Here is a 23,797-nt window from a genome sequence, read left to right as displayed (position 1 = left end):
GGTTGTTTTGATTTTTGTTTCCCCAATTAGCTTGATCCTGATTCCTGTATCCCAGCTGCAATTGTCCTTCTTGTCCCTTCCCTGGCCAATTGGACTGCCTCTCCGGAGGGTGTGCAAAATTCGTGAGCTGCAAGGGAGGTGGCTGGCTTTGATCATGGTCAGTCCATCTGAAGTTTGGGTGAGTCCTCCATGGAGCGTCCCTCTGTCTCCCTTGATTCCAACTTCCATCGGGATTCCAACTTCCCATCGAACTTGCTTGAGCGTGGCACTCTCCTTCGTAGGGTTGGCTGTAGTATGGTTGCAGTTGCCTTTCCTCTTGACCAAGGGATTTCTCATTTTCCACTGGGGCATGCGGATTGCATTTCTCGATCGCACTTAGCAAGGCCTTTTCCAGTTTATCGATCCTATCTTCCACCTTCTTGTCTTCTTGATCCATCACTGCATTAGCTGATCCTCTCCTCAATATGCTTCGCGGGTTATCATAGGCCTTCTTTGCCTCAATCAATCTCCCCAGCGTTTCCCTGGCTTCACTTGCTTTGTTCTTAGTAAAATTTCCCCCGCTCGAGGAGTTCATCAAGTCCTTTGATTCAGGGACTCATCGTATTCTTGTTTGCACTCCTGAATCTCCTTCTTCAAGGCATTCGTCTTATTAGATGGAAAAAAGTAATCCAAAAATTCCAGTTTAAAATCCTTCCACGTGTTGATCGAGTCCGGTGGAAGCCTCAGCAGCCAAGTGTTCGCCTCCCCTTTGAGAGCAAACGGAATTGCTCGAAGACGGTAGTCCTCTTCTGTTGCCTCGTTGGGTCGCTTCTGAATGCTGCATAGTTTACTGAACTCGTTCAGAAATTCATAAGGGCATTCATTCCTACGCCCAGAGAAAGTAGGTAGAACTCCAAGCACATTTGTTTTGATGTCGATCGACCTCCGTCGTGGATTCGAAACTATAGCATGAGCGGGTTCACCGTCAAGATGTGCGGTGAGCGACCCTATTTCCGGATCGGGGTCTAGTAGATGAGCCATATCTGGGTCCTTCTCCTCCTCGGTCTCGGATTGCTCTGGTTCTGTTGATGTCCCTGGATTCTCCTCTGTCGATGAATTCCACTCCTTTTCACTTTCTGACTCGAACGGGAATGGATCTTCCGTTCTCAATCCTGATCTAGTAGTGATGGTAAATGTAGATTGCTTGATTCGCCACTCGTACTGGCCACTCCCTGCTCCAGATGAACTTGCCCAACTTCCAGATTGGAAGCCCGCTTTCATAAACTGTCAGGGAGAAAGAAAATAACAAAAATTAGAATATTTACACCAAATCCTTAATAACAGCAAACGCCATCCATCCCCGGCAACGGCGCCACTTGAAGCTACGTCGGGATGTGACAGTACAAGTGTGGTGTGTGTGCAGTGTTGCGATATTCAAATAAGGCAGGTTCCCCAGATCCAGCAAGTCCACTAGATCACTTGGTCTAGGAACTCGTAGGTTGTGCGGAATCCCGGTCGTCGGACACACAAGTACTTCCCCGCTTCAAAAACCCTCAACCACTTTACTAAACCTAGTATAGGGAAGTAGGGATCGATCCCACAGAGAAGGATGCGTAAGACTCGTAATCAAGGATTTGGGAGTATTTTTGGTGTTGGCTGCTGCCACGCATTTTCTTGGGTTGAGGAAAATTAAAATTAACTTGACTTGGGAATATTAGAAAGAAACTTAACCTAACAGCTAGACCTAGGAGATAAATCTACGGTGGGACCACATCTAAAAAAAAACAGAGTACGACTGGAAAGTGGCAGAATAACTAACTCTCGTACTAACTGACAGTGACATCGTCTTCTACAACCAAATTCGCATAAAAACTTCTGGAGAAAACACATACGCAAATAAAAAACAGGGCTACTAACTTGGAATCAAATCTATGCATAAATAACGAAGAACTTAACAGATCTGCATACCTAGACGAAGGGAAATAGAAAACAAAGGAAATAAAACAAGTCTATCCACTACTGTTTCTTTCACACGCCAAAACCAACTTCAGACGCTAAATCCACTCCGGATCCAAGCGTCCGACACGGACTCCAAACAGAAGAAATTCTCCATCACGTCAGATTTACAAATTTAAGCTCCGAACACTCAATCAACCACAGATCTGTCACCCAATTCCACATCAAACACCTCAATAACGAAATAAGCAGAGATCGACATAGCAATTTAAGAATTACGCTAACAGTAGAGAGATCTAAGCAAAAGTAACTTGAAATTAAACAGCTAAACTCAGATCCATGAGCGATAAGCAGTTAAACATCATCAACATCAAAGTCGACTCCCAAAAGTGAAGTTCGACGGTGGAAACTAGCAAAAACAGCTGAAATTAAAACAATTGTATCTTCGCCCTCACTAGGACGGTGTTACCAAACTCGAGATCTTTAGAAAGTACCCCCCCTATCACGATTATCCCCCAGAATGTTTCCCAAGTGTGTGTAAAATGTATGAGCTAAGAAGAGTGACAACTTATAGTTGACATTATATGTGTATAGTTGACATGATTATGCCAACTAGGGGTATTATCGTCATTTCATTTCTAAAATGGCGGAATATCGAATGTCAACAACTCGTATTAAAATGTCAACAACTAAAAAATAATACTTATAATTCACATATCAATACCGAGAATATCGAATGTCAACAACTCGTATTAAAATGTCAACAACTAAAAAATAACACTTATAATTCACATATCAATTGACATGTAGTTGACATGGCTTGAAAGTGTAGTTGACATGGCTTGAAAGTGTAGTTGACATGACTTATAATTTCGTGACATGGCTTGTACATGTAGTTGACATGGCTTGAAAGTGTAGTTGACATTACTTATAATTGTTGACATGGCTTGTGCATGTAGTTGACATGACTTGTACGTGTAGTTGACATGGTTTTTTTTTGAATTTTTTTTACATTTTAAAAAAAAAAAAAAAAAATTAATTTTTTTTTTAAAAAAAATTTAATTTTTTTCAATTTTAAATTTTTTTTTTATGTCAACTACACAGTTGTTGACATTTGATGTCAACTACATAGTTGTTGACATTTGATGTGTAGTTGACATGGATTGTACACATAGTTGACATTATATGTGTGTGCAGTTGATATGATATGGCTTGTACGTGTAGTTGACATGACTTGTACGTGTAGTTGACATGGTTTGAAAGTGTAGTTGACATGGCTTATAATTATTGTTGACATAGCTTGTAGTGTAGTTGACATGGCTTGAAAGTGTAGTTGACATGACATATAATTGTTGACATGACTTTTACGTGTAGTTGACATGACTTGAAAGTGTAGCTGACATATTACTTACTTTCAGAAACATCGCAGAGCTTCCACCAACATACACAAAATCTATTAGTCAATTAAAAAATTTAACAATTTCGACACGAGGATTCAATATCTCACAAATCTTATTGTTCCAATTTTTAGATCTACAAATTCCAATTCAGGAAAAATGAGTAAAATTGCAGATCTCACTACAAAATCCAACAAAGAGTAGAAATCAATGCTGTCGGCGAGGAGCTCTCGGCATCCATCTCGAGATCGGGCAAAACGTCGCCGTCTTCGATTCCGAGGAAGAGATCGTTGAAATCAATGCTATCGAGCAGAATGACGCCTAAGAAATCGGGGAACTCGGCAGCGTCGATCGAGAAGCCTTCCATTTCGCCTTCCATATCGGAAGGCGAAATGTCAACATCTTGTCAACAACTTGTATATAGTGTCAACAACTAAAACAATTCTTGTAATTAAAAGATAACTACTATTTTATGGCTCTGCACATCATCATCGTCATCATCAATATTGAGAGTGCTGCTTTTCACTCTATTCCTTACAAGATCAAGATGTTTTCCTCTCTCTCTCACTCTTTCTCTCAAATAGATCAATATGTTTCTTTCAGGAACCAAGAAGCTATGGAAATCTTAGCTCAAGAGGCAAACAGAGAGAGAGATTAGATATGGTAAGATATCAAGACCAATAAAAAATCAGCAGAATTAAGTAAGACAGCAACTCCATCAAGAACAATTTCAGCTCAAGAATAAGAAAAACAATCCACCAAAAAAAATCCCTCATTGAAAAGAAAGGAAACATTTGCTAGAAAAACAGAACACATTCAACCATCACTATAAACAAGAAAAAAGAACATTTTATTCTGGAAAAAAATCGAATCTTAATAATTAGATTAGAGAGACAATTCACTCTAAACTTTCACACGCATAAACGCACACACCTTCTGAATCAATTCATCAAACACCTGGAGAATCCGATCGAGCTCCACCACCTCTGCCGCCCCCTTGCGCTGCTGGTGGCTCCAAAACGGCACAAACGCTCTCTTCACCTACTGCAGCACGGAGAAGAGCTCCGGCGGCACGCCCTGCGGCGGCTGCTGCTGCTTCGTGATCCACCACGGCGACAACTCCTCCCTCGAAGCCTTCCTCCTCTCCAACGGCTTCACCGTCCCCCCCTAGCTCGATCCCCTCAAATTTGCCATGGAAATCCTCACCGACCTCCAACCACTGGAACAGCCGGAGCAGTAGCCGGAAAAATCAATCGAATCCATCTCTCCTCCTCCAATTGAACACAAAATCAGATCTGGAAGCTCGAGAATCCACGAAATCACACTCCTATCCTTCCGATTCTGGAAATTGATTTACAGAACGAAGCAATTGCTCGTCAGCAACACATTGCAAGCCATAGGAGTCGGAATCGTGCTCGGCACGATCTACATCAACATCGGATTAGACAAATCGGGGATCGAGAAGCGATTAGGTCTCTTCGTGTACACACTCACCTTCCTCCTCTCCTCCACCACCGAAACCCTCCCGATCTTCATCAACGAGCGACCAATCCTCCTCCGAGAAGCCTCCAGCGGCGTCTACCGCCTCTCTTCCTACCAATCCGTCTTTCAGATTTTCCTCTTCATTCGTCATTTAGATCAGCGAGATTTTGAATGTTTACGTTTTGAATTTTGAAGATCAGCGAGATTTTGCAGATGAAGATTTGAAGATTTTGGAAGAGAGATTTTAGAGAAATTTTAGAAATTGGTTTGAAATCAGTTTGGATGTTTCACGCTTTTTTTATTAAAGAAATTACAATTTTACCCCCTTGTTGACATAATGTTGTATTTGTTGACATTTTGTTTAGCTTGTGGATTAGTGGCCCATATTGCATCTCATTTCTCAATTTAGCTAAATAATCTCAACCTAACAAGACCCTATATATATATATATATATATATATATATATATGTCTATAAACTTTGTCAAAGTATCATTTTAGGTCCGTGAACTTTGAAAATATCATTTTAGGTCCGTCAATTATGAGTTAATATCATTTGAAATACTTTTTTACTATTTCCAAATTTTTCTGACGAAAATACCCTCAATACCTTGAAGGGTATTTTAATAAACTTTATCAAATACTCATATTTTTTATAAATATTTTTACTATATAATTTCGATGAATTTTATAAATACTATGATTTAACCTTCAATATTATCACTTTTGTGACATACAAGAAAAGTTCCTTCTTCAACTTTTTATAATTAAAAAATTTAAAAATATTTTTAAGATTTGGATACTCGTAAAAATTAGTGTCACAGTCAATAAATGATACTTGAATATTGATATATTGATATTATTTTTAAATAATATATCAATACTCAAGTATCGTCTATTGACCGTGACCTTGATATTTTACGAGTATCCATACGTCAAAAATATTTTAAAATTCTTTAATTATAAAATGTTGAAGAAACTTTTCTTGCATGTCACAAAATTAAGTGATAATATTGAAGGCCAAATTATATTTAGAAAATTCGTCGAAAATATGAGTATGTGATAAGTTAATTAAAAATATACCATTCAAGGTATTGGGGGTATTTTCGTCCATAATATCTTGGAAATAGTAAAAAAGTACTTCGAATGATATTAGCTCATAGTTGACGGACCTCAAATGATATTATCAAAGTTCACGGACTTAAAATGATATTTTGACAAAGTTCGTGGACTAAAAAAAAATTCCCTCTTCTGAAAATTGTTTAATAGGGAGATTTTTGTAACCTGTAATGACATGCCACGTACACATGAAGTTGGAATATTGAGTACTAGAATAGAAACAATAATTACATACACACCTATAAATTATAATCATGTTGATGTTTTGTTTAAAGCATCAAAACGTTGTCAAACTTTCAACTGAACTGATTGAAGTGAGAGTTAGCGCAACATAATAAACGAACAGTGTTAATTATACGAAAGCTAATACTACTAGAATTTAGATTTAAATAATAATAAAAGAATTTCAAAAAAATCCTATATTTGGAAAATAGTTGTGACTGCATTTGGTAAATGTCTGTATAAACTTTGTATTTTTCACAAATTGTACATTTTGTTTTATCATTTGAGGCATGCCAATAATCATATACTCCATATATAGTAATTAGTTTGGTAAATTAAGTTACTAGTGATTTGTAGCGCCATACTAATGTTAGTAGTATTGACCACTTACATTATTCCATATTTCCTTCTAAAAAAGTCATGTGAATTGATTTAGACTATAAACAGATGTAGGATCGGAGATTAGTTTTTTTTTTAATTAAGATGAGAAATCATCATGCAAAACAATATGTAATCATTAAACATGGGATGACGAATCATGTGAAAAAGTTTATGACGAGACTTTGCATGCAGATCGGCCATTTAACAAGTGACATCAAGTTCAGCCTAATTATTTGCTTTTATCACTTTGGGATTAGGTTAGTGGAAAGGTTATTATGGTTTTAATTAAAACGCTACTTTATTTGCTAAAAGATCCCTAAGGTACATCTAGATTATGCTAGTAAGCTTTATTTATTTATTGCACGACCGATATCAAATTCAATATTGACAAAAAAGACAATTAATGCAAGAACATACTCGTGCGCTGTGTGCGTGCAGGTTGACCCAGCCCGGACGTGGTCAAATGTGTCCATTACTAAAAATGTCAAATTTACCAGCATACTGTATATTATATTTCTCTAGTAATCTGGATTAATAGCGACGGATCAACGATGTTGATAAAAATATTATCGATAACGTCCGTTGGTAAATTTTGCCAATGGATTACTGCCGGCGGTTTCATGACTAAATTTAACCATCAGTTCACCAAATGTAACCATCATAATACTGATTTTTTTTGTACAATTACTTTTACATACATTTTATGATCACTTTTTCTTAGAACTCATGTTTACATAGAACTTAAACAAATTTTCGTGACTAAAATTAAATTCAACTTGCGGACTATAGGAAAGTTCAAATATACGATTATACGTATAAAATAAATTTTGGGAAGCGTATACATTGGATTAGAGTATTGGGCCTTTCACTTAAATAGCCCAGTTAAGAGCTCATAATATGGAAGGAACGAGACTGGGCCAGCCTCCTCCATCGCTTTTGGAGTATTATTTTGGGAATTCATTGATTTTGGAAACATGAAATCCAGACGTTTATTTTTCTTATTGTTTTAACAATTTTTTTTCACAGCCAAAGGTTTTCTACGACGCTTAATAAATGTGGAATTCAAGTAAAATAGTCATATAACTGTTCGGTTAATGCAATCTTAATAAATGAGCAACAATATATAATTGAGGACATTTGCTAAATAATTTACTAAAACAAATTAATAGGCATTTTATCCATACATAATGTGTAGTGTTTATAATACCAATATCAATTCTTCCTATTATACTTATTTATGAAGATATCAATTGCATAAAAATAAAAATAAAACATGAAATTGAGAATGCCATGTGCACTTCTTCCATTTGAGGTTTTAGTTTATACCAAGACTAATTTCACAATTTTGAATCGTATTTTTTTGGCCTGATACCGACTGCAGACAAATCAGATTAGCCTGCGCATCATGTCTGGGAACACAACTTCTTAGTGTTGAAACCATTCACATTGCAAACAACATATCATATCTATCAAGATATGCAATTTATATTCAAACAAAAAGCACTCTTAACTCGATCATGTCTGATCCTTCGGCCCACAGAACCACGGTTAATTGTCTATATTTACCATATGTCCGATTACAGAATTGGCAAAGTTCAAATCACAGGCTTTTATATATGTATAGATGGTAAGAGGGGATGTGTATATAAATTTCCGATTATATATGTATAGATGTATATATAAATTGCCTTGTTGCAAGTTATAAGGTATCAATTGACGGACCTAGTGACTATTTTCGTGCTAATTTGTAGGCACCTAGCTCAAAGGATAAGATGGTCCAATAATTTAAATTGCTGAGGTTTAATTGTTCAAGTTTTTTTATTATGAGAATAAGTGGCAGTTTCCTTTAGCAAAATTTGAGACAAAAGGACTGAATATAAAATTGAGAGTATTTGTTAAAAAATAGTGACCGTGAAATTGTTTCCACTAATTACTGAAATTGCTGCCTACCCTGCATTTTCAAAAGGTACAAATATATTCAGTGTTTTTTCATGATCTTGATAAAAAAAACTTAGAAAAAGTTGGCAAGTTCCTTAAAGTTAGTGCAACATGTACTAAGAAAGATAAAGTTATTGCCATACTATTACCAAACAACCTAAAAATCGAAGAGCAACATGTACTAAGAAAGATAACGTTATTGCCATACTACTACCAAACAAACTAAAAATCAAAGAACTCTTTAAAACGAATCTAAACTTTGAATAAAGAAATCTAACAACTCCTTGCACGCGCCTAAACTCAATCAGACATTGAAGAATTCTTAATTAAAAGCCAAAATTATTTATTAAATTAAAGAACTTCTAAATACGAGTATAAATTGTTCGTTAACCAAATCCAAATTAAATATCGTCATAAGTTTATCGAAAAGTCTGATGCTCAACTTGAGGGGAGTAGAAGATAACATACCTACAATATCTAATTTACCCCAAAATGATTGTTATGGCTTATGTTATATATAGCCTTGCACTTAGGGCTGACAATTTTTGACACGACACGATAACACGACACGAACCGACACGAAATTAATGGGTTTGGGTCAGAGCTTATCGTGTTCGTGTCCTTATCGGGTCGACCCATTAAGGACACGAAAATTTCGTGTCGTGTTCGTGTCGTGTTCGTGTCGGGTTCGTGTTATCCGTTAACAATGCGTGTTCGTGTTGTGTTCGTGTTATCCGTTAACACATAATATTTTAATATTATTATTCTTATTAACACATAATATTTTAATATTATTATTCTTATTATTTTCATTTTTCAATACTTATTTTCGTGTCATTAATGGGTTCGTATCGTGTTCGTGTCGTGTTGACCCGAAACGGTTCGTGTCGTTAATGAGTTCGTGTCGTGTTCGTGTCTGAGGGTAGCGGGTCGTGTTCGTGTTCGTGTTTGAGGTTTTCTTAACGGGTCGTTCGTGTTTGTTGTTATCGTATTCGTGTCGTTATCGTGTCGACACGATAACGACCCGACACACACGATTTGCCACCCCTACTTGCACTTTAACGAGAATATGCTTCCTCATTATAGGAAAATGACAATTATATTAGCATTCATATAAAATAAGAAATATGTAATGTTTAATATATACTCCATGAAACAAGCCAACAAAATGTAGTCATTAGTGTTTTATGTTCTTATAATACAATGTTTAATTTCTGCATTTCAATTCCATTTTGTAATAGGGATCTGGTTTGGTATCTAAAAAATAGTCCATTTATGATTTAAAAAAAATATTAATTACGATTTTTACCATGTTACAAGCCACACCTAAGATCAAGTTAATTAGGTTCACTTAGGATTATAACGCCATATGAATTTGAATCATGATTGGAAAATCCATAATGGAAAATTGGTATCAGATATTTTGATTATATCAATCAATTTTGAAGTCTACATAGAAAAAAAAAAACGAAAAGTATCATAAATCCGTGATATATAAGCGATTATTACCCATTATAACTAAAAGGATAAGGTTATTGCGATGCACCAATTAAATTTTCCTTAATTATTTAAATTTTGTAGTAGTTGGAACGTCAAATAATTAAAACTTTTTTAAGTGACAAATTAGTAGAGTAATAAGTGGGCTTTATCATACATGCATTAATAAGTGCTGAACTACGAAGATGAAACTCTCCTACTTATGGTGTCGTGAGTTGTTTTTCCACTGAATTTTTATAGTTCGACTCCAAGTTGCTTACTTTCTTTTATCACCTAATTCTTATACGCTGCTAATTCTTTCTATTTGAATTTATTTTTTCATTCTGTAATAGATAAAACAATGGCATGAAAGTTATATATGAATATACATAGACTGATAATGATTAATAAAGGTATGACTAGATGGATATTGAGACGTGTAATTAAATGATAACTACTTACTTTGATAACTTTTATAATTAATTATTATATTAAAAAATATTAACATAATGATATGAGTATATCAATATAATTTGAATTAACACGATAAATGTATGCATTTATGTTTAAATATCAACATAAAAATATAAATATGTCAATCTAAATAGTGTTAATATACTAATATGACATTTTTAATATATCAAATTGATTAATTATCAAAGTTAATAAATTAAGTTAGTTAGCATCCTAATACATATCATTGATACTGAAAACTATATATTGGAAAACTACGGTTATTTGCAATCTAATACCCACTTTTAGATTATATTAGTACCTCTGGACCTACTAATTTTTTTCTCGTCCTACAATATAATTGAGTTGATAGTTATTTCAAAAAATCGTACTCCAATATAAGTGAATTATTTATTTATTTTTATATAAAAATTAACTATTTTAATCCCTCATAATTTATTTTCAGTTAGATTTTATCTACTTTACTATCATTTCACTTATTTACCTTATTTTTCTCGTATTTTATTATATCTCTATTAAATAAACAATACTTCCATAAATCTCTTACTAAAAGAAATACCTCACTTATCATAAACAAAAAGAATATTGATTAGAGAAGAGACTTAACCAAGTTAGATTACTAGGTTGTTTAACCAACTTAAATCCTTGATCTATTCATCGCCAAGTTTGTAAGCCAATTCATTGCAAGCTCGTTGGTAATTCATAGAACAATCAATATATACTACTACTTCCTCCGTCCCAATTAAGTTGGTACAAAAGTTTTGAGCTTGGAAATTAAGAAATTGTGTTAATAGATTAAATGAAAGTAAAATTAAATAGGAAAGAGAAAAAAATAGAAGAGATAAAGAGAGAGTAAAGTAGATGATGAAAAAAAAGTAAGAGTGATTGGATGTTTTGTTTTTTTATCGAAAAAGAAAATGACTCAACTTAATTGGGACGGAGGAAGTACTATATAACGTTAGAGGTGTAATTGAGTGTCATAAGACTTGTCCATCTTTAACCAAATAGTCAGAGGATCAATCTCTGTCTTTGGGTATAGTATAATACCAGTGGCGGATCCAGACATTTTAAATTGAGGGTTCAAATTATATGATAAATAAACATACAATATATAAAAAATAATAATTTAAAATATAAACAAGGTAAAATAAATTATATATATATAATACCACAAAATATTAAAAAGAACGAACGTAAAAAAACTTACTATCTAGGAGTACTACTACAAAGTTAACAGAATTAGTATACAAAATAGAAAAAGTAAATATGTATACAAAAGTGGGAAGCATAGAATTATAAACTAGAAAACAAGAGGCAAGTGGGAATCGCCCTCGGGGACTTACAGAAAACAACACACCAACCGCTGCTCAACCAATGGTTTTTATACCCCCTTTTTCTATGGTGGCTCCGGCGGTGGATAGTACCCTTGCAAATTGCCAAAGTATATATTCCATCCGTTCACGAAATGTTATGCAAGTTTGACTTAATATGAGTTTTAAGAAATGTGAAGAAAAATGAGTGGAAAAAATTAGTAGAATGTAGGGCTCACATTTATATACTCTCTTCGTCCCCAAAGAATATGAACTTTGGATTCGGCACAAGTTTTAATGCATTATTAGTAAAGTAAGAGAGAAATAGATAGAAAAAGTTTTTAAAATATTGTTAGTGGAGAATGGGTCTCACCTCATTACAGAGAAGAGAGTTTCCAAAATTGAAAGTTCATACTCTTTGGGGACGGACGAAAAAGAAAATAGTGCATACTCTTTAGGGACGTAGAGAGTATTATTTTTATATGAGTGTAATGAGTTAGTTAAAAGTGATGTTCATTTACTAAAAGTGGGGGAAAAAAAAAGGCAAAGTGGACAACATTTTACGGACAGACCAAAATAACAAAATTGGATAACATTTTGCTTACGTAGATATTAGTTCATTACTTATTTAGAGCATCCATAATCATACTCCTTAATCATTTATTTATTACATTATTCATAATCCTCGCATCACTTTTTTTTATCCGTAATTAACAACACTCACAATCCATTATTTATGGGTCCCAATTTTTTTTTTCATTTTCATTTCTTTTATTTTATATACTGTATTTTGTTTTTCCAAATTAATTAATCTAGATTGAAATTACTAGTTATTGTGGCCAAACTTTATCCAAATATGTTCGACTAGATCTTGTTAGAGTTCTTCATGGGTGGCATAATCGCGAGATGACTCCCGATGGTATAGGTATTCATTGGACGGTGGTGGCAGACCTTAATGTGTGGGGTTGGTTGCAGTGGTGGAGTTTGAAGAGTCGGGGCTATCTTTGTCAAGCCAATTAATCGTGTTTGGCCTCGTTTTCAATAATCATGTTGTGCATTTTAATGCACATATGATGTCTTCAAGCACCTTCCGAAACCAAATTCGAGTCAAACCTTTGACAATTGCGAAACATATTTGTAGAATAGAGAAGGTAAATTTTGAATTAAAAACTATATTCTTGATAATAAAAAAATTAAATTAACAAAAACGAAGCCCACTCGTAGGCCCACGAGTGGAGTGGAGAGGGGAGGGGGGAGGGCGTGTGGCGGAATGCCACCCCTCTCACCTCTCGCTCGCAGAAGCAACGGCGGCATGTGACGCCTTCAAAGCGTGCAAATACCATTCCGTTTCTCCAGAACGGAATGTCATCGCACCGTTGTGATGCTCTTAATGGAAGATATGATTTTATAATTTGAAAGATGTGCTTTTGATCGGGCAGTGGCTCGATTGGATAATAGAGGGCTGGTATACCTGCATCTTCCACTTAAGAGCCATTCATCGACGAATTCAATTTATAATATTTAATTCAATTGGTTTCTAAATTTGCTCTTTAAGCCGGTAAGTGCTTTTATATTGTACGTGATATGTGATTAAAGAAAACAAAAGCATTATCATGACATCGACTTAATAAGGTTACAGGGTTGCTTTATTTATTTTTTAATTTCCTTCTTTGCTCTATGTGATTTCTTTTTCTGTTCTGCTGTTGCATTGTTTTTGTATTGTTTAATTGTTTACAACAATATTTGTAATTGGGTGGAAGATTACGCTTTTCGGTAACCATCAGTATCACAATCTGAGGTGGTGGACAATCCTTCCACCAGATATGTAAATCTCACTCCCAATTGTTACTTTGTGTAGTAAATTAGATTGATATAGCATATGTTTGGAGAATTAGATGATTAACATGCGTGTTCAAGAATAATTAATTGCTGCATATTTTCTTCAGAAGAATTAAGTAGTAGTGCTTATCTTATAACTTGATGTAGCATCACCAAAAATTGGCAAAATATTATGCGTGATATTGTTGGCATTTTGCACTAAGTTATTATGATAAAAACGAAATTCCTCCAAAAAAGCAAACAACTTTGGCTGCTTATACTAAAGTAAACTTTCACTAATTTATAATCACTGCAACAAGCTAAGGGTGTGAATGTGTCCTACACTTCCACTAAAACGTACAATTGCAGACAATTGCAGACAATAGATTCCTAAAATTAAATCAGGATAGAAACGAAGGTGGTGTCGGTTGTCGTGTTCTACTGCATCGACACAACATTTTTGTTCTACGTCTGTGGCGCTATGTAAGATCTACGCATACCAAACACATTCCAGATCCGGAAAACAAAGTATTAAATCAGAGTGATTACATCAGCGGCTCCACGGATGCACCAAATCGTGCATTAATGATATGGATGGTGCACTAGTATAATATTAGGATGCCTTGAATCATTACTGTTTGCCGCTAGTCCGACGGTATGATATGTTTTCTGTTTGGGCCTTAATTGTTGTATTAGGCCTAGTTCATCGTTTGTACCTATTTAAATAGAAGTAGGGTACGAAATCATTGTATCTGAAAACCGCAATCATAATACAATTTGTTCTACGTTCTTGCCCGTGGACATAGCCAACACAACGTTGGTGAACCACGTAAATTCTGTGTCTATTTACGTTCTTTTATTTTTTGATTCACAATTGCCCTATTTGTCACAACATATAACTAATAACCCAGTTCGATATGATCAAATCGAGAATAATATGGACATACATGTCATGAAAGTGAATATAGAGACTGACATATAGTGGAATTAACATTTGTTCAAGGCCGTCCCGCCCTAATCTCCGAATTGCTCTCTTTCCATTCCCAAGGTCTATTGACTCTATTAAATTCTTTCTTACTCAGCTCCATTTTGAAGCACTTTGCCTTTTCTACTAACTATTCTGTTCTACTATTATGATTAGTATTATACTATATAAAATTGGATATGATTTTAGTATTTGTGACATGAATACCCTTTTTGAATTAATCATTTTGGTAAAGTAGATAGTTGTATACCGTGTACAACATGCTCGAATTCTATTAACATACTTTGTTCTAATCAACATGATATAATTGCTCTCCTTTTAGTGATTCCATGGCTACCAGTTGTAGTTTATGCTATGCTACATACACAAGGTTGAGATAGTTGTAATCTACAGCAACATGTATGTATGTAACACTAGTTAAGCCTATCTTTGCTGAAAAAATTCCCTAGTCTAGGCATACCAAATGACATAGTGAGTTGGTATGTTCAACAAATAATTATTTGACAAATGGAATTCTAAAAAAGTCATATTCCAACTCTACATAACCATACATGGAAACTAATGAATGTAAATCCTAAACTCAATTCATTATTTTAAAACTAGTATCACCCCGTGATATGCACGGCCCGTTTGAAAGTTAATTAACATTTATTTAATTATTAAACGGAAGAGAAGTCCAACGTTTCAATTCTGCTAATCTTCATTAATAAAAACAAAATGTATTGACACACAATCCTTTAATATCATTCATATATGTAACTGCCAACCCTTTCATTTCATCCATATATATATAACTGCCGTAAATCTAGAAATTCATTAACAAAAGCATTTTTTAATTAAATTATAAATTATTAACTAAAATGGTATTATTGTAAATATCTCCAAAACTTCTCTTTTATATATGTATAGATACGAGAGTTTCTCCAAAATATTTAGAACACTCCGTACTTACTCTCAAGTCTGTATCTAATGGAAGTAATACATGCTATTAAAAAAAGTATAAAAAATAGAAAATAATTAATTGAATATTAAAAAAAAATTAATAACCAAACTTCATTATTTATGTAAATTATAAGTTGATCCCTGTGTTGTCACTAAATTGGGATTTCATGACATACCTTTATTTATTTTACTAAGTTATTATATACTTATAAATGTAAATTAAATACAAATAATGAAGTTAGGCTATTAACTTAAATTTTGTAAACGTATTTTAATTATTTCAAAATGTTACAGTACTAGTATTTTTTGTAGCATGTAAAAGTTTAAGAATATTTAAAATAAAAAAAATAAAATAGCAAAGACATGTATAATTGTATGCGTATATTACTCCCTTTAGATTCAATACGCAGTTTAGAGTATATATGTACGGTTCAAAATAGTTTAGAGTATATATGTACGGTTCAAAATATTTTGGAGAAATTCCCCTATTTTAAAATATTGAATGAGTTTAGGATTTACATTCATTAGTTTCCATGTATGGTTATGTAGAGTTAGAATATGACTTTTTAGAATTCCATTTCTATTTGTTGGACATACCAACTTACTATGCCATTTGGTATGTCTAGACTAGAGAATTTTTCTCCTTTCTTTGAGTTTTCTTGTTGCTCAGCTAACAGTTAGACTTGCACATTTCGGATTTTCCCAGAATATATAGACGAGCTAGTCAATGCAGATAAGAGCGGGGGCAAGGACTTCGGCCCTGGAACCATCAGCAAACTAGTTTCTTTCTTCAACCATCACACTAAATTCAAACTCTTTAATGTAAATGTCACACTAAATATTGATTTTGCTTCAATCATTTACACTAAACTCAAATCCAAAAGAATATTCCTCACCCACTATCTTTTTATACTTTTCAATCATACCTATATATTTGATCTAAATTAGACACTAACCAGGCGACACTTTATCCATATTATGTATTGTTTTAATTACTAATGTTTATCTATTTTTTTTTATCATATTTGATAGTATATTTGGTTTGAATAATATTAATGTGCGTATAGTATTTAATTAACTAATAAAATAATTGATTCCATAGATTTATTATGCACGGTAAGTTATTCATCTATGTAATAAAATTTGAATCTATATTGACATATAAAGGAGCGACTCTTAGTAAAATAATAGATTTTTTTTTTCAATTATGATGAATAATATAATATTGGGCCAGCCCACTGTTTAATAACAGATCGAATATTAATTAGATTAGATTAGGTTATAATTATTTCACCACTTCTTCCTCCTCACGCCACTACATTGTCGCTGTAAGTTTCAATCTCTGTATTTTAATAAATATGAGTGATAATAATATGTGCAACCCTCCTCTTCTTCTATTTTGATAAATGTGAATTGATTTGGACTTAGAATGTAATTATTGTTAGTTTGTTACCACGTTTTTAGCTAAAACATGATCTGCGCATTTCAATTCTGTCCATCCCCTCCGATTCTACACTTTTCTTGTGAGATTCAATATTCCTTCAATAGTTGCATCGACGAACAAAAGCCTCCCTCCGTCCCATAAAAGTTGAGACAAAACTTTTGGGCACGGAGGTTAAGAATTTATATTAAATAAATAGGAGAGATGAAAAAAGTAGAAAAGATAAGAGAGAATAAAGTAAATGATGGAATAAAAAAAGAAGGAATACGACTCAACTTTTTTGGGACGGAGGGAGTATTATTCTCATGAAAGTGCACTTGAACTTTTTATCCTCACTTTTTTCATTGTACGTGATACGTGATTAAAGAGAACAAAACTATTATTGTTCTCATGAAAGTTTATCATGACATCGACTTAATAAGGTTAACAGGGGTTGCTTTATTTATTTATTTATTTCCTTTTTTGCTCTTTGTGATTTCTTTTTCTGGTATACTATTTTTTTATTCCTCTTTTTGTTTTTTCTTAGTTTAATCTGCTAGCTGTTGTATTTTCTGACTCTGGTATTATTGTTTTAATTGGATGGAAGACTATGTTTTTCGGTAACCATCAGTATCACTATCTGAGGTGGTGGACAATCCTTCCACCAGATTAATGCTGTTGTAATGCTATTAATCTCACTCCCTATTGTTACTTGTGTAGTTAATCAGATTGATATAACATATGTTTGGACTGAATTAGATGATTATCATGCGTGTTCAAAAATAATTAGTACGAAACTATAATTTTGGTTCATCGTCGCACGATTTCTCCCGTTAGAAAGACATAAATCACTGAACCAAGATTTTACGGTTTGCATATTTTCTTTAGAAGTAGTAGTGCTTATCTTATCACTTAGCATAACCAAAAAATTGGCAAAATATTAGGCGTGATAAAAACGAAATTCCTAAAGAGAAGGAAACAACTTTGGCTGCTTTAAACTAAAGTAAATATTTTTCACTAGCTAATTTTTCAACAAGGGTGTGAACTGCACTTCCACTAAAACAATTGCAGACAATAGAATCAAAAATTTAAAGACAATTCAATATCCGAAATCAATTTGGTTACATTATCATATGACAACAAAATCAAATTGACTACATATACACAACCGCAAAATAAGTAGCCCTATTGAATTCGTAAGATGAGCAATAAATAAATCGTGAGTGTTTGTTGAAAATATATGTAAATGGCAACTAACTATATGTGACACCGACCCCTCCACAAAACCCATACAAAGTTGATATATATAAATTCCGCATTCCCATCGACTTGATACAGCAATGGCGATAGAAAAAGTGAAACAAGGGGTGAAAGGATGTTGGGAAATGGTGGTGAAAATAGGAGGTGAAGATCCAAGAAAAATAGTCCACGCATTAAAAGTGGGAGTGGCCATGGCTGCTGTATCTCTTATCTACTACTTTGATCTCTTTCACGATGGCTACTCTACCGGTAGCGGCCTTTACGCCATGTGGGCCGTCAACACCGTCGCTGTCGTTTTCGAGTTCTCCATAGGTCCGGTCCCTCCCTCCCTCATTTCTGACACCATTGCATGCTTCCCCTTTTTTTAATACTCACTACATTTGTTTTCATTTCAGGAGCCACGATTGGGAAAGGAGTCAACAGAACGTTGGCGACGCTGGTGGGAGGCGCATTAGGAGTCGGGGCACATGGCGCCACCAGCTTTGCCGGCAACACGCCTGAGTTCATCATGCTTGCATTCATCATTTTCTTCATATGTACGTATTATGATCAGATTTAATGTTAATATTTTTTTTTGCTTGCAAAATTGTGATTGTGTTGTGTTTATGCAGCTGGAGTGGCGACGTTTGGTCGATTTGTTCCAAAGCTGAAGGCGAGAAACGACTATTTTTTCCTGATAATAATTGTGACGTTTGGGTTGATAGCGGTGTGCACTTATCGTGGCGAAAAGCTGATAGAGATGGCGGAGAAAAGGATGTCTACCGTGTTGGTTGGTTATGCCACAGTACTTGTTTGTTGCTGCATATGCCCCTGTTGGGCCGGCCAAGATCTTCACACTCTCGTTGCCACTAACATCCACACGCTCGCAACCTTCTTGGAAGGTATACTGGGATAATAGTCGCTTAAATCATATAGAGTATTGTTTAAAAATGGAATATAAAATTACAGGTTTTGGAGGCGAATATTTCGGGACAGGCAATAAAAGCCATGAAATGGAAGGCTATAGAGGAGTTATTGATTCAAAGAGCATTGAAGAATCACTGGTTAGTCATATTAAACAAGTTGGAATCCCTCAATTAAGATTATTAAGTATTAACACTGTGTATACTTTTTGTTGTAGGTGAATTTTGCAAAATGGGAGCCTAGGCATGGGAAATTCAGATACTGGCACCCTTGGGAGCACTACCTTAAAATTGGAAGGCTAACACGAGAATGCGCGTGCAAGATAGACGCACTCAACGGCTGTCTTAAGTCGGACATGAAGACGCCAATAGAGATTCGAGAAAAGATGAAAGAAGCATGTACAGAGATGAGCCGGGAATGCAGCAAGGCCTTGACAGAAGTAGCGGAGGGGATGAAGGCGATGATGCGGTCGACGCATGCTGATCCGCACGTGAAAAGGGCGGAAGCTGCAGCCATGAATCTCAAATTGATGCTCCAGACTCCTCTATGGGGCGAAGCTCATGTCATCGACCTGTGCCCGGCGGCCACCGTGGCTTCCCTGCTCATGCAAATTGTTGGTTGCACGGCCAACATAGTGGATTCTGTTCATGAACTCGCCACCTTGTCCAAATTCAAGAATCCAAATGCACTTACGGATGTTGTGCTCATTAATGTTCCCCTAGATATTAAGTAATTATCAAGGGACACGGCGAATCTAGTTTGACTCAAAATGCCATATACTCAAATTCAATACTTTGTCACCAGTTTAATTCTAATAAAGTTTAATCAATTTTTCCATTTTTTTGGACAAAAAAGCCCTTTGGCGATACTTTTAACCATTTCTTCACTTCATTTTTCAAAATTCAGAATCTCGAAATTCTCTATCAAAACTCATTTTCTCGGATGCCGCAATCCGTGGCAGTGGCTACCGGCAAGGTGAGCCGAATATTGGATAGAAACGAAAGTGGTGTGGGTTGTCATATTCTATCGCACCAATATAATATTTTTGTTCGGTGTCTGTGACGCTATATAAAATATACGCATATCACACATTTCAGATCTGGAAAACATAAGTATCAAATTAAAGCAGACACATTAATTTAATGTAACTTTATAAGAATTGGGTATAATAGCAACTATAAAGCAATTTAAAAGTTACTTTCCAAACTTGGATTGTATGTTCGATTGGATATTTTAGTTAAGATAGTTTAGAGCAAACTGAAATGTGGAACACTATCTACTTTATTTGACTTCTTTGACTACCAATTCTAATTGGAATCTTGCGCCACAAATTTGATGTGGACTTAGTATTTGGAAATATGATGGTAGGCCATCCTACTTACACAGTTTAACACTTTGTGTGTTATACATAAACTGACTGCTACTGGTTTTGGCTTAAATCACAATTTAGAACAGAAGAAATTACGATTCAAGTGGATGACATCTAATCAACTTATATTTTCTAAATACACACTTAAAAAAACATCATCTTTATTTGTAGTGTTCCCACTAATTTAGAAGACAGAAATGAAAGTCTCCTAGTAAAAAACCAAAAAAATAAGATAATACGTCTTTTAACGGAACGCATTCTTTTGATTCTAAATTATGTTTTCATTTTAAATTTTTTAATGCAAATAATTGTGCCCTATATTTGTGTAAAGATTTATATTTTTGCGTGCCCAAAAAATCTCCGACTATCAAGTACTCAATCAAATATGAATCGGTGAAATTGCCCCATTTTAGTCCAATTCAGCCCTTCTTTTTAAAATTGTCAGTGGCCTTGCCTTTTTCTCAAGCTAGATTTTGTTGTGTTTTGGCTCCACTCACTGTGATGCTCTGATCTATTGAATAAAGAAGAATTTTAGCAATTGAGTTGTTCCATCATCATTATCCATGGACGTTTTCTGGGAGGAGGGAATGCTGAAGCATGATGCGGGTCGGGGCGTATTCGACTCGGGTATGGATCCCGGATTCCTAGATGTGCTGGAAGCCCACCCGGAGAACGCGGGGCGGGTCAAGAACATAGTTTCCATCCTCAAACGGGGCCCCATCGCCTCTTTTATCTCTTGGCATCAAGGCCGTCCCGCCCTCATCTCCGAATTGCTCTCTTTCCATACCCAAGGTAGCTCTATTCTATTCTTCTTACTCAGCTCCTTTTTGATGCACCTACTGCTATGATTAGTAATATAAAATTGGAATTCATTTTAGTATTTGTAATTTGTGATATGAGTATGATATCCCACTTTAAATAATATTTGAATTAATCATTTTGGTATAGTAGATAGTTGTATACCGTGATCGAATTCTATTAACATACTTTGTTCTAATCAAAATGTTATAATTGCTCTCCTTTTAGTGATTCCAAGGTTGAGTTTGTTGTAATCTACAGCAACATGTATATGTATCACTTGTTAAGCCTATCTTTTGAGTTTTCTTGTTTCTCAGCTAACAGTTAGACTTGCACATTTCGGATTTCCTCAGAATATATAGACGAGCTAGTCAAGGCAGATAAGAGCGGGGGCAAGAACTTCGGCGCTGGAACGTTCTTGAACCCTGGATCATGGGACGCTGCGCTCCTTGCTGCCGGCACCACTCTGTCAGCAATGAAACACATACTTGATGGGAATGGAAAGATTTCGTACGCATTGGTCCGGCCGCCAGGCCATCATGCTCAGCCTACTCATGCAGATGGATATTGCTTTCTAAACAATGCAGGTCTTGCGGTCGAATCAGCTCTCGCCTCTGGCCTTAACAGAGTTGCTGTGATTGATATCGATGTGCACTATGGAAACGGGACTGCTGAGGGCTTCTATCGATCCAATAAGGTTCTCACTATCTCTCTTCATATGAATCATGGATCGTGGGGGCCTTCGCACCCTCAAGATGGAACTGTGGACGAGCTAGGTGAAGGGGAAGGCTATGGTTATAATTTGAATATACCCCTGCCCAATGGGTCTGGAAATCGAGGGTATGCACGTGCAATGAGTGAATTAGTCATGCCTGCTATCGAGAGATTTGATCCTGAGATGATGGTTCTGGTTGTTGGCCAAGATTCTAGCGCTGTAAGTTGAATGTTGTTGATTAACCTGCAAATCATAATGTGCATTACTTTGAACTATTATCCGAGGGAAATCGCTTGTTTGACGAAAGTTTATGATATAGTGAATCTTGATTCTTGAGGCATTATTTAAGATGTTAGTTAAAATGTGATTGGCAAAAGGGCTTTGTTAAAGGAATGGATTCATAAAGCTGAAAATCCACCTTCATTTCTGCATCTCATTTTATTTTTGTAACTGTAGTTTGATGCAAATGGAAGGCAATGCTTGACTATGGAGGGCTATAGGAAAATCGGGCAGATGGTTCGTGAAATGGCTGACAAGCATAGTGAAGGGCGCATCCTGATTGTCCAAGAGGGGGGTTACCATGTTACTTATTCGGCCTATTGTCTGCATGCCACGCTTGAAGGTGTGCTCAACATTCCAGCTCCTCTGCTACCTGACCCCCTTGCTTATTATCCGGAAGATGAAACTTTCTGCGTAGCTGTCATTGAATCCATAAACAAGTTTCACAGAGAAAACGTCCCATTCCTAAAGTAGAGCAACGCCGGAAGCTTGTTGATTCAAGTAAATGAAACCAACCGACTTTGATATTCTTCGTTTATGCAACTACCTATTGGTTCATCAAGCTTTACCATCTTCAAACATGTGTGTGCTCTAAAATTGAATTTCTATGTTCAAACAAGATGTTTATTTATGTTAAAGTTAGATTCTTGTATGATTATTAGGCCTATACTGTTCATTCATGAAATGGAGTGTAGGGATTTAAGTTCAGAGGCCCAAAAAATAAGTGAGTATATTTCCTATGCTCAATTTGATCAAATTTCATTTTTTGTCATTTTACTTTGAGTTGGCAAGTTGGCCGACTACTTATTTCGTTATGTTGCTGCGTAAAATGTAACCATTAACTAAAGTAGCATAACCTATGGGTATATTTTATGCTTTTGTGAGAGCTACTTTATGAAAGGTCTGTTTTTTTACCATTATCATTTGCTTTTCATGTTAGGTGTGCTCTCATTATGATTTACTGGATCGCATATTGTGGTTAAATCCATCCACTTGTATGTTTTAAACAAATTGAATTTGATAGTATGTATATGTACTACAAAAAAAACTTGAATACACAAATGCTACTATGAATGTTTTTCTACAATAATAGAAATTCTCAATATTTTTATTATATGCACCTCCAATTTTATTTGTAAAATGTTGGGATTGGGATTTCAAATTCACTTTGCAGTCGGTTCAGTTTGCAAGATCATTAGTTCATGAGATTGAATAATCACAACTTAATCATAGATTGATAATTATATGATAATTTGAGCAACATAGTCACCTCCTCCAATTGATAATGAGTTATAGAATAGCAACCGAACACACCTATTTGTATGAAATAAGCACGTAGTTTTCACTCTCGGCTTATTTTAATACTACTAAACTTGGATGCGATATAAAATTCGGCAGAGTAATATATGGGGCTAAGGTGCTCCATACTATGGAGTGCAGTAGAGGATACCCTCTCATATTTTAATGTTGTAATAAGATTTGATTAGATCTCTCTTTAAACACCGCATAATTTGGTCAATAAAACTTTAGATTCTGATATGGCAGTTAAGATTCAGGAATAGTTGATTATATGGA

General features: G+C 35.0%; 2 protein-coding genes across 2 annotated transcripts; both read left to right on the top strand.

Annotated features, from left to right (window-relative positions):
* Nucleotides 1-18,145: 18,145 nt before the first annotated feature.
* Nucleotides 18,146-19,898, top strand: LOC125224099 (aluminum-activated malate transporter 2-like). Its single transcript, XM_048127445.1, has 5 exons — nucleotides 18,146-18,470; nucleotides 18,554-18,694; nucleotides 18,770-19,039; nucleotides 19,107-19,201; nucleotides 19,279-19,898. Exons 1-5 carry the CDS (start codon nucleotides 18,239-18,241, stop codon nucleotides 19,792-19,794), a joined length of 1,254 nt encoding a protein of 417 aa, XP_047983402.1. The 5' UTR covers nucleotides 18,146-18,238; the 3' UTR covers nucleotides 19,795-19,898.
* An 869-nt stretch (nucleotides 19,899-20,767) lies between these two features.
* On the top strand, nucleotides 20,768-22,994 carry LOC125218447 (histone deacetylase 8). Its single transcript, XM_048120117.1, has 3 exons — nucleotides 20,768-21,222; nucleotides 21,582-22,162; nucleotides 22,400-22,994. Exons 1-3 carry the CDS (start codon nucleotides 20,994-20,996, stop codon nucleotides 22,694-22,696), a joined length of 1,107 nt encoding a protein of 368 aa, XP_047976074.1. The 5' UTR covers nucleotides 20,768-20,993; the 3' UTR covers nucleotides 22,697-22,994.
* The last annotated feature ends 803 nt before the right edge of the window (nucleotides 22,995-23,797 follow it).

This window comes from Salvia hispanica, chromosome 4 (assembly GCF_023119035.1).
Source record: "Salvia hispanica cultivar TCC Black 2014 chromosome 4, UniMelb_Shisp_WGS_1.0, whole genome shotgun sequence".
Classification (NCBI taxonomy): Eukaryota; Viridiplantae; Streptophyta; class Magnoliopsida; order Lamiales; family Lamiaceae; genus Salvia; species Salvia hispanica.
This window is presented reverse-complemented; position numbering and strand designations above follow the sequence as displayed.